This window comes from Corvus moneduloides, chromosome 3 (genome assembly GCF_009650955.1).
Source record: "Corvus moneduloides isolate bCorMon1 chromosome 3, bCorMon1.pri, whole genome shotgun sequence".
NCBI lineage: Eukaryota > Metazoa > Chordata > Aves > Passeriformes > Corvidae > Corvus > Corvus moneduloides.
This window is the reverse complement of record NC_045478.1, coordinates 103897946-103910050: the sequence shown is the minus strand read 5'-3', so window position 1 is coordinate 103910050 and position 12105 is coordinate 103897946. Positions and strand designations below refer to the sequence as shown.

General features: G+C 45.2%; 1 protein-coding gene across 1 annotated transcript; it reads right to left on the bottom strand.

Moving 5' to 3' along the window:
- Positions 1–5261: 5261 nt before the first annotated feature.
- On the bottom strand, positions 5262–12064 carry POLR3F (RNA polymerase III subunit F). Its single transcript, XM_032103125.1, has 9 exons — positions 11962–12064; positions 11408–11525; positions 10433–10500; positions 10243–10310; positions 9830–9942; positions 8892–9035; positions 7390–7497; positions 6495–6686; positions 5262–5911 (listed from the first exon to the last, which is right to left on the bottom strand). The coding sequence occupies exons 1-9, from the start codon at positions 12015–12017 to the stop codon at positions 5834–5836; spliced, it is 945 nt and encodes a 314-aa protein (XP_031959016.1). The 5' UTR covers positions 12018–12064; the 3' UTR covers positions 5262–5833.
- Positions 12065–12105: the final 41 nt, after the last annotated feature.

Below are 12105 nucleotides of genomic sequence, written 5' to 3'. Positions count from 1 at the left end.
AGCGGCGTGCCTCTAGCGAACATGGCGGCACGGCAGCGTCAGGGAGCCCGTCTTGGCCCAGGGCGGCAGGTTCCGCGTTGGACTGGCGACGGACTGGGCGTCCCTGCGGAGTGTGGGGTGCGATGTCGCGTTCCTGCTCTGGCACGGCATGAGGGAAGCAGCTCTGCCCTCGAGGGGCTCGGATGCTTGGGAGCTGCTGTCGTGTTCAGCAGGGAGCATAGAACTTCCTGGGAAGAGGTTATCAGTAACACTCCACTAATGACACAGAGACACTTTTTAAAGAAATAAACTGCGAGCCCCACACAGTCTCCCCCTGTCACAGTTCCCGGCTTCTCTCTCGGGCCGAGGGTTCTGTCCCCGGGCACATTGGCTCGGCAAAGCACACTGGGCAAAGTCATGAGGCCATCCAGCCCAGCAGCAAGGCAGGGACAATCCATCAGATTTTCCTCCTGCTCTGTTCCCTGAAACAATTTTACCCCCACATCTGCTTGAGGCCACAGTGGTTCATTACTCTGCCAGGAAATCTGTATCCCAGCCTACTGGGAAGACCCCTGCAGTGCCCAGACCCTCTGGAGAGGAGAGGTCCAAGAATGGACACAATTTTCAGGGATATGAGGTAGAAGTTTAGCACACCTGACTTGCCCCAGGAATTTGTCTCTGCCTTGAAACTAAGCAAATATGTTTCCTCTTTCATTGCTTCCATCTTCTGTTGCTTCCCAGAGTCTCTTCCAAAGCCAAGGAGGAAAAGCCTTTTCCCAGTGAGCCCAAGACAGAAATCCTCCCCTGCAGCTTTGTGTGAAGCCACGCAAGTGAGATTTGTCCTATCTGAATGCACGGACCTGAATCCATTGCAGACTTTCACACGTATTCAAGCGGCAAAGGCATTGCAGTGAAATACCTCAACGTGCTTCTAATAATTTGGGTGTTTGCCTTAAATTCATGCAGTGGTCAGCTTATAAATACTCCCCCAGCTTCCGTGTGGGCACTGCTCCACCTTCGCTTAAAGGAAATAAATGCCCTGTGATCAAGTTCACTCACCCATGCACTGTCAAGCTTTGGGGGTTTTTTTCCTGTTTTCTTTCTTTTAAATGCACAGAAATCTGTGTTTGGAATGTGCAGAGTACTGTAACAGGTCCAAAACAAAACAAAATGAAATTCTGTGTGAGGTGAGCATTAGCTTTGCCTTCCCAGCTTCCTGACATCCCAAATGCAATGGGAATAAGAAAGTAGAAGCATACTACTGATGTGTGTATCCTAAAGTGCATAAAATTCACATTACTACTATTGCTAGCATTCTCAGACCCAGGACTGGCTCTCCAAGTAGGAGGCAAAGCAAATCTGCTTTTCTGAAGTTGCCTGTTTTGTCCTTCAAGTTACATCTTCCTCCCTTTGCCACATCTCAACAGCAAAGAGCCTTACTAGGACCCAGGGCTTCAAGGCCATAGTGCACACCACTGCAAGCATTAGATTAACTAAAATACTGAGTAACTACTCTGAATTTGTGTCCTGCTTTCAACTTTCAGAATTAACTTTCCTCCCTCGTAGCTGGTTTAGTGCTGCATTTTTGATTTACGATTGGGAAGATGTTGGTAACACTCTGATATTTTAGTTCTTGCTGGGAAGTTCTTATGCTAAGTTAAGGACTTTTCAGGTTCTCATGCTGCCCTGCCAGCCAGGAGGCTGGGGGTGCATAGGAATTTGGAAGGGGACATAGACAGGACAACTGACCCCGAGTGGCTCAAGGGATATTCCTTATTCCTTACCATACAGTGTCATGCTGAACAATTAAACTGGGGAGAGTTGGCTGCTGGTTTCCAGCCCACTGCTTGGGCACTCCTCGGGCAATGGTCAGCAGAGGAGGAGCAACTGCGTTGTTCATCACTTGTTTTATGTAATCTTTTACCATTATTTTCCCTTCCTTTTCTGCCCTGTTAAACTGTCTTTATCCAAATCTAAAAGCTTTACCATTTATTCCAATTGTCTCCCCATCTCACTGGGGAGGAAGTAAGGGAACACCTGTGTGGTGTTTACCTGTCTGCTTGGTTAAACCAAAGCAGTTTGGAAGAGGAGCACAATCTTAAAGCTCTGTGTTTGTGGCCCAAATAACCCAAGTAAAAGCTTTCCCAAAAGCATCTCCTGGAAGAATCACAAGCTTGCTCAAAAAGTGGGAGAAAGAAAAACACCACAGGCTGCCTACACAAGCCCCAACTTGATTTTTGTTTAACAGCTGAAAGAGAAGAGAGCTTTGAGCTCTGATTCCTGTCCTCCCCACTCCCCAGAAGATCTCCCAAAGAATGAGCAAAGTGCAATGACCAACTTTCTCATGTTGGAAGTGAACATTTTAAACGACAACTTGGACAACATCCGCAGAGCTTGTCACAATACCTTTTAGTCTCCTCCAGACTGCAAGTTAAGCTGGGCTTAGTGTGGCTGAGGAGGGCCTGGGCATGCATTACTCACAGGTGAAATGACAGAAGTCCCAGCCAAGTGGAGCAAGAGGAGGGAAAGCTGGTCTGTCTGTGGCAGAGGAGAGCCCTGTTTGAGGTGTCTGTAGCCTGTTTCAAAGCATCAAGTGTTCAGCAGCAATAGGAGACCCAGCTGCCTCCACTCACTACAGTTTCGTCCCAAGACCTGTTCTGCACGTGGAGGCAAAAAAGAAACCAATGTGGCTTAAGACCGAGCTTTTTTGCTGTTGGAGCCCTGGGGGGAGCCATCCCGGGAAGAGACAGGAGATGGTGCTCTCTAACAGCACCAGAGGAACAACAATTACCCATCACACCTCACACGGGCCAGCTACCATCAAAGTAAAAATAAAAAAAAAAAAAAACAACCAACCAACCAAACCCAGGAAAAAACTAAACAGCCACACAGCCACGGGGTAAATGTTTTCAATACCAAAGCTTCAAGTTTGCCATTCATCCTAAGGTTTTAAACTTTGGTGTGTAAAGGCTACACGTGCCAGGCAATATCTGCCAGCTGTACACTGTCAGTTCACAATGCAGCCAGCTACCATAGTCAATGTTTCTCTTGGAATTAAAAAGCAATTTTGCACTTGATTCCGTGTGAAAATGGCATCTGGGTGTGCCCACCCGCCAACTTGCCTTTGGACAAGCTACTGCTAGTGAGGGAACCACTCAAAAGAGGCTCTTGGGTTGACAGCAGGATCAGGGCTCATGAAAACACGGATGAGCTCTCTCCAGCTCGGAAGGGATCTCATGGTCCTGCAGCAGCTGATCTCTGACCTCTTGTATGAGGCCTGCATAAATAAATGAGCAGATCATGCTTCCAATTTGTCATCCATGTTTTAAGGGATAACTCAGCTTTCTACACGTAAGTGTTTTTATATTCAGTACTGGAGCTACTATAGTAGCTTCCTGAAAACATTACACTTCATACCAGTTTGAAATAGGGACAGCTTTGCCAGGGAGAAGATTGACAAAAGCAAGGACACTCTTAGTGCTACCTTTTAGCATTTACTCCCTTTTCAGATAAGAATTTCAGGCTGATAGATTAGCCAGGTTCATGAAGAACCAGAGTGACAGAAAGATCATTTTTCTCTGATTCATATAGAAATAGATCAGACAGTTTCCTATCTTACAGATAGGAAATTGAAATTACTTTTCCCTTATAGGCACTTTTTTCCTAATCTGAGAAGTCTTGTTACAGCTTCAACACTAGGAAGTTTCAGATACCACAAAGGTCATCCAAGCCAGATAAACTCAATGCCAAAATTTAAAGTGCTTAATAAACCATCTGTCTACTTCCTAAAGCTCTTCACTGAGGAGAAGCTTTCTCTCCTTTTTCTTATTGCCAATGAATGTGATTATAGAGCATAAAGTGACATACCTGCATGATAAAGTCCTGTTGTTTCCCTGGAAGTTATCTTCTAGCTGCAGTGGAGCACAAACATTGTGTTATCTCGGCAGCAGCAGGACTCAGGACCCCATTGTGTCAGGCCCCCTTTGAAGACAGGAAGACAAAGGCAACCTCAGCCCCACATCTCAGTGAAATTACCTTTGGTTGAATAAAGGATGTCTGATCCAAGGCTCCCTCCAGGGAAGAGAGCAGCATTTTCCCCTTGGCTTCTCTGTGCTGAGTGGTTAAAGGGGGCAGAGGAAGAACAAAGCTCCAATCATTTCACCCCCACTCTCTCTTGTAAGAGCTTTTGTAAGAGTTCTTCTGTCTCTGTAGAGATATGCATCCCTTTCACCTGGAGACAACACTGCAGCAAAAGGAGAGCCTGCTGGGGGTGCTCACCTTGCTGACACACTCAAAGTCCTTCCATGGAGTTGCCAGCTTATCAGTACTCATTGTTTGCTCCAGTACACACCTAACTGCTCCCACACAAGGAGCCTTTGCCTCTGCATCCATACCCTCCCTGCATGAGACAGGAACTGTGGGGCCTTTTTATTCTTTATACAGCACTTACCCCCATTAGCCTCTGCCCTCCATCCACGCTGTAAGAAGGGAAATGGAAATCAAGCAAGATTTGAACACTTTCACATGTGATCCAGACTGCTTTTAGAAAGTGCAAACTCCTGGACAGCACTGGAAATGCTGATGTAAAGTCTCTTACCCTTATGATGTAAACTGTTCCAAAATCTACATTAATCCTCTGTCAAGTTACCCAGAGTGCTGCTAACTCAGCCACAGAGGTGCTTTTCCATCACCCTCCCAACACAGTGTCCGAGAGGGCTTATCTTCAGCCAGGCACATTTGAAAGCCAGATGCAACGGGCCCTGTGTTGTGCTTGACCTCCTGATTGTTCCCCAGTGCTGGGAGACTGTTATGAAGATACTGAGCAACTGTGGAGAGATCCTGCCTGGACAGAGCCAGCTGAAGCCACAGGCAGCAAGTGGTACAGGGACCAGACTGTCTGTGCACCCCACCCTGCCTGCTAGTGTGTCATTCCAGCCCTCTGCTACTCGGGATGCTGGGAGAGCTGGCTGGACCATATATGCACAGTATTCATATTTATGAAAAAGGAATCACACAGAGAGTCACACTCAAGAGAAAGACACGTTTGCTAGTATTCAGATAATCTATAAAATCTATAAAAATTTTCTCAGTATCACCAGACCAGAGGGACCCCTTTCTGTTAGGGAAAGCATATCTTCCCAGAATACATCTACTCAAAATTTCAGTGAAGATATCCATGTATGTGATGCAGCTGCAGAACACAGCACCAGAAAGTTGATGAGGAAAGAATAAATACAACAGATGCATCACCAGGCAGCAACACAGGAAATGAAGCACACATGTACATAAGAAAAATTTGGGGTTTAATGATAAATTAGCAGGTAAGAAAGATAATAAACAATCAGTGAGTTCTATTTGACATATTCAGAATCTTTCCCACATCAGATTCTTAATCTTTAGATAGAAGCTATCATGGGAGAAGTGTCAGCTTTAGAACTTAACCATCCATCAGTAGCATTAGTCTGAAAACAAAATTTGGGATCTCTTTCTTGGTACCACTTGTTAGCAAGTTTTTCTGATCAGCTGTGAGGGCCTAATATGTGTTAAGACAAAAATGTCTCAACGTTGTTTGAACTTTATTTCGAACTGTTGCTTAGAAGCAGTTTCAACATTAACCACCCTAGTTGCCACCTCCAATTTTGGTTCAAGATTGGATCTACATTTCCACTTCAGTCCTGACTCCACTTCCAGTCCACTCCCAGGATAGTTCACACAACTGATACATTGCTGGTTTATGTATCGTCACTCCATGTCCTGAAGTTGCTCACAAATTTAGAAGGCCGCTTTTAAGAAAAGCAAGCTATTTGTCACCTTGGCTGTGAAGCAAGAATCCAGTTTACAGTTTTCTTTCACTTTAGAACTCCAACCACTCTGTCATGTAAATACAGTTTGATGGAGAAATCTCACCACCTTCGTGACAATCATCAAAAACCTGCAAAAAAGAAAGCCCTGTGTCAGCAGAGTAATTACTTCTGGTTGGATCATGCTTGCTGTGTGTAACATGCTCCCATGTTTTCTGCTCCTTCCCCAGTAGATCAGCATTAGTCTAACAGAGGCCAAAATCTAGGAAGCCTTATGGCAGCTCTGAGGGAGAAGAGAAAAACAGATCCCACCACAAAGGGACATGCTGGCAAGTTTTACCTTCATACCAGGTCACAGGAGGAGAGACCAAAAGCTAGGCAGAAATAAGGTAGCTTGTTAAAAACACAAGCAAACCTGGGATCAGAAATATAACACAATTTGGAACAGGCTACAGTTGACAGCATCCTTTCACATACAGTCCAGTAAAGAGACAGGCTGGAAGTGGGAAACACCTGGCAGAGCAGGTGTTTAGACCAACTAGAGAGTCTGCCTGTTACACCACATCTAAGGCATCAGGGGCAGCTTTTAAGCCCAGCTGGCTTAGCCATGAGGCTGGCTCATGGGCAGAACCTGCAATGTGCCAGCTGGCCATTGCAGGACTGTGTTCAGGAGCTGCATGCACCCACTAATGATACACAGAGTTAGTTACTCACAGGGCAGAGTCCACAGGGCGTCCTGACTAATCCCGTGGGCTGGATGAGAGGACTGACGGCTCTGTACAGCTTCATCTGCCCATCCACACTGCCCACTGTCCCCTCCTTGGCAGCAATAATGGTCATCTCCACTTTGCCATCATAGATCAGAGTATTCAAAATGGTCTCAATGTCTTCCATTGACAACTCTACCTAAGAAACAATTTGTGAAATAGATGTTAGGAAAGATGCATGCCAGTAAGTCCTGCAAGGACAAAGAGAGCAAACACCATGAGTAACAAATCCTTAGAGTTCTAACCTAGTCCAGAAAAAGACACCAGTCTCACTGGGAACTTTATGAAGTTGTGCAGATGCAAAAAGAAAAGCAAATAGTAATAGCTCCTACCTCCTGAGCACTTTTGATTTGCACTAGCCAAAAAGAACTTCCCTATGCACCAGAGGTGTCTCCATCATCCTAGCATGATACTGTTCCAGTTTTGCAGGAAAATGATTGTAAAAGAAGAAAAACACGAGAGTGCTAAAGATATTGATGGTGACCAGTAATTGTGGGGTATTCTTCCCCTTCTATTTTTTTCCCTTGCCTAAAACTCCTTGAAGTATGTACGTAAACTTAAGAGAAATGATGAAATCTAAACCTGCTGAGACTGTTAACAAGGATGTGACTGCTAAGTCTTTTATACATCTTTGAAAACCCACATGCACAAGCTATCTTGGAATCCCAGGCAGTATCAATGACCCTCCCCAAAAAGCAATGAAGCCACAAAGCTCACCTCCACCACACAAGCTGTAGGGTACTAAGACACTTATGAGACCTTCAGCAAGTTTGCAGTCCTCAGCTCCTAGAGCTAATCAGGCACTGACAATTTGAACAGTAGTGAGATGAATCTGCTCTGACCTTACTGATGCCCAGTTCACAGATGTATTTCCACACCTCGTGAGATGAGGCAAACGAGCTGTTCCTCTGTATCATGGGGTTCTGTTTGCTGTCTCGAGCTGCCTCTGCCTGAGAAAAAGCAAAGGTTAGTTACAGTCAGCACTCACTGCCAAGAGCTTCCTTCGTGGTTCAGTTTCAGGCAGACTCAAAAACAGCACTTGTTTTCCATTTCTGGAACACATTTAGCATTTAAAGCCATGTCCTTAAGACTGGTGTATGCGAGACAATGCAGTGCACAATCAAATACAATTTTATAATAAGTGACATAAAATTTAATAAGAATAATTCAGATTAGTATGAAGGAATACCAGCATCTGGCATTTTGTTGACCAAAAAAAAAAAGAGTTTCTGCTGTACCTAGAGCCAGTTAAAACATATTGTAATGGAATAGACAAATGCTACAATCTGCAAATGGGACATTTTAGACTAGGAGCAATTGTCTTCTAGGCAGAACTAACTGACTGCTGCCTTATGCCCTCTTAGAAATGAGGTGCTCTGCAGAAAACACAGTGACATTTCCTAGATTTTTTAGTCCTGTGCTCTTTGCTGCCTAGTTTGTGTCTTAGTTTAAGACAATTACACAGGGTGGAGACTCCAAAATTAGTTACCTCCCCTTTAGTTTTAACCAATCTCACCAATAAAGAGAGATGGGGGAAGGTATCAGTGAAAAAGTATCAGATAAGAGGTAACAGATAAAAGGTAACAGCCTCCACGGTTCCAGAACTCCCTCTTCCCACAAACAACAATCAGCAGGGGACAGGGACTAAACAAAACCTGGACAAACTATTTTTGACCAAAAGGCTCCAATGCTGCTTAAAACGCTGGAAAAAACTTCCCGGCAAGTTGCAGGTCCGCTCCTCCTCGCCAAACGGCAGGCGGCTGGAGAACTCATGGAGAGATGGTCTGACTCCTCCTCGGCTGTCCCGAGCAGCAGCGGGAAAAGGTATTGCGACACTCCCTCTGGAGCAGGTTTGGATTGCAAAATGCTGCTTCTCGGGTTTAGCCTTGGAGACCTGCCCCAGGCAACCCCCTTGGGAGGGGGAGAACAAAAGCGCTCCCCTCGTGTCTGTTTCCATGTTTAAAGTGACCCTGCACCCCCGCTTCCAGGATAAAACACACCAGTTCCTCTTAACCGGGTTGCTGGGTCTTAGGGACAGTAATAATCTTGGGCAGTCTGGCATTCAGAAGATAAGGAATACACAGTTTTGGGTCTCCTAGGACAGTTTGTCATTGGACCTTGGAGATGAAAGGCTTCCCTCCTTGTCGAGGGTGTAAAAATATCCATCATTAAAATACAACACCATCACACTTGCTGTGACAAAAATAATAGTCCAGTACAGATTTGCCAATCTAGCTGCAATAATGGCCAACATCTATGGAAAACTTAAGCCTTGTCTGGCACCTATTTTATAAAGAAAACCATTACTTGCACAAAAGAAATGGCAGGCGACTTTGGCACTCACCTTACTCTGCAGAAACTTAAAACACTGTTGATTTAACACCTCCACAAATTCAGACTCGAAGTCCTGGTCGCTGTACCAGGCCCCACCAGTGACAGAGCGGTCGGGCTGCAGGTTGTACAGCATATAGACCTTCTTCTTGGATGCCTGTTGGAGGAAAATGTATAGCTCTCAACAGCTGAAAGCCCTCATAAGGAAGGAAGATTTAAGCAGATGATCTGAAAAAGAGGTAGTTCATTACTCCTATACCTGGGGCACAGCAATCCACCTAAGTCAAGCTATCCTCAACCTGTTTGACCCTCAGGTAACACAGAGATAAAGAGAAGATCAACATCCCTCACAAGAACATGAAAAAGCTACTGCTTTTCTGTGTCCAACTTCTGTACCTCCATCTGGTTTACCAGACCCAGTGTGAACCAGAACACTGAAGGGAGTTCGTGGAGATCCAGGGCAGAGGACCCTTGCAGAGCCACTTGCAGCTAGGTAACCATATCAATAGTGCCACATAAAAGGCTGAGATTGCTTCAGTATCAGAAATATCAAATTGTGGCAGCAACTCTGGGACCAACTGAGAAAAAGTAATTATGGGCAAGTTGATTATTTGGGTGGAGACTTGAGAGGAGAAAGGAGAAAAGAGTGGTAGAAAAGAGAGTTAACAAACAAAAGAGGAGAAGTCTTTTATGTAAAAGTCAGAACAAGAGAGGGCAGGATCTGCAGACAGTAGGAGTGTGCATGTTTACAGACAGCAGAGAAGCTGATCTGTGGACTCAATATCTGTTGCACCTCAAACCTGCACGCTAAAGGCTGAGAAACACTGGTGCCCAGTCAAAGAGAAAGCTGGAGGCAAAATGAGGTTTCTCTGCTCCCAGTCCTCTGTTAGAAGCGTACAAAGCATGCAGCAGATGTTTGAAATGGTTAAAAAAAAGCCACAAAATACTCACTGCCACAGATTTAACTGCTTTAATTAGTTTCTTGCTTTCCAAGTTTTTCAGTATCTTGTTAATCTCTGTTAAAGGCAGATTACTTTTGTATCTAATGTCTCTGCTCCAAATACCTGTTAAAAAACAGAGAAGTGAACAGAAATAAATAGAAGAAGCTATTTGTTTCTGTACATACTCACCCACCAAAAGTCACACCACAACACTGCTTTGAGTCACTTGCCTACCACAGGAGGGATCCTACCCCTCCCACCAAAAGGGAAGGAATGGACAGAATGGATTGGGGAAAACTAACAGCTATGTGAACTCTTAAGATTTTATATCTGTATTGTCTGGGCAAGCATTTGTGACTTTGGACAGGAATGGTCCCACAAGTAAACAGAGTTAGCACCATTCACAACCATAATTTAAAGTACCTTTGTTGCCTGCATCCTCTATGATTTGGTAAACCAGCTTCTCTTGATTGTCAGAGCCTTTCATTTTACTGTGAAACAAGACTGTCATCAGGATTTTTGAAAGGTCCAAAATGTTAAAGAAGTTGGATTTGTTTTAAACTACAAACAAGAATTGTGTTCCAAATATATTTCCCAGCAAACACAGGCTTACCTTGCATTTTGGGAATCTTTGATTCTGTATAGGAGACCTGCACTGCTCCTCAGAAGATCCAGCTGCCCCTAGGAGAGATGGGCACAATGCATTTACTTTCTTTCAAACAGCTTGTTTCAGAAGGTGTTTTAGAAGAATATTCTAAAATTCTACAATAAAAACCTTATTTAATGCCAACAAAATAAAGAAAAATGAGAACTAACATTTCTAACCACTGGAAACAATAACAGCCTTGAGGATTTTTTTTTCCCCTGAAAAGTATCCACTTATCATCAGCTATCAGAAATAACAAACAGCTCCTGACCCTTCCCACAACATCTACACAATTCCTAATATTTCTCCTGACTTTCACATGGTACAAGGGACACCAAGTTTTTGTATACTTTGCTCTGAGTTTCCACCAAAGCACTTATTTGCATGGAAACTGAGAAATCACAGTGGAGATCTGGAACAATTCCAAGTTTCAGTAGCAAAGTTCTACTTTTTATTAAGTGGCCATCACTGGAAAGCTGCCAGCTGTGATGGGCAGTGACTCTCAGAAGCAAATTACTGGCATCTCTCACACACACAAAGAGATTGTTCTGCTCTGCATGCTTGTGCTAGGCAAAATCCTTACTTCCTATTTTGAAGAGGCAAGCAATTAGACAAGCCTAAGAGTGTAAGTGTGTATAACAGCATTAACATTCACTCTTTCACTGCCAGTGGATCCTTTCCTATAGTTACAGCCTTTCTTACAGATCTGGCATGCTTCATGTTTCACCTGTGTGCCAGCAGAGCAATCCACACACTTGGGATTTTGTGAGGGGTTCAGAGGAGTCCATCACATATGAGAGCATGGGCTAACATCCATCCATCACATATGAGAGCATGGGCTAACATCCATCCTTTTCTCTACATTTAACTAATTCCCCATCACTAACAGGCCTTGTGGTTATGCATGTGCAGAAGAAGATGAGGAAGGTGGGATCTCCCTACCATGGAGAGCAGCCTGTTGATGGCCACAGCTCTCTGCTGGGCTTCCATGTGAGGCATGTCATTCTGGATCACCTGGTCTGTGATGCCATGTGGGAACTGGTGGCACAGCTCAATAATCCTGCAAGAAGAGAGAAGCAACTTTAAAAGTCATGTTCTGCTGCATCCAAAACCAAATCCAAACAGTATTGGAGTCAGGATGAAAAAGAGTGACACGAGCAACTCAGGGGAAAAGTATCCATCAACTGCTTCTTGAGGGAGCTCAGCACCTACTTGCTGTACACCATTTCCCTTTCCAAGACCAGAAAAACACCCAACCCCCACTGTCCCCTGAGCACTGTCCCCTGAGCACCTCCCAGCACGAAACTCTCAGTGCCCCCAACAACCCTCTCCTTCAGCACCTGTTTCCTGACCACACTCGGGCGTCTAACCCCCTCCCTCAGGCCTTGAAAGACAAGGCCCCGCCCCAAAACACGTCCCTGGCCTCCCTGCCGGCCTCCACACACCCACCCCGCCGCCCGGCAGCCTCCATGCCTGCCTCCGAGGGCCCCCAGCACCTGCTCTCGATGTCCATGGGGTCGGGGACCTCCGGCTTCACCTTCACCTCCGCCATAGCACGGCGGGCTCCGGCGCGGCCAGATGACGTCAGAGACGAGCGCCGGAGGAGCGGGCTGGGTCGGTTGCTGCGCAACAGCCAATGA

Coding starts and splice junctions, on each gene's coding strand:
- POLR3F (XM_032103125.1), bottom strand. CDS start 12,017: ATGGCGGAGGTGAAGGTGAAGCCGGAGGTCCCCGACCCCATGGACATC. Junction 10,501..11,407: donor TCAACAGGCTGCTCTCCATG/GTAGGGAGATCC, acceptor CATCTCTCCTAG/GGGCAGCTGGATCTTCTGAG. Junction 6,687..7,389: donor GTGAACTGGGCATCAGTAAG/GTCAGAGCAGAT, acceptor ATTGTTTCTTAG/GTAGAGTTGTCAATGGAAGA.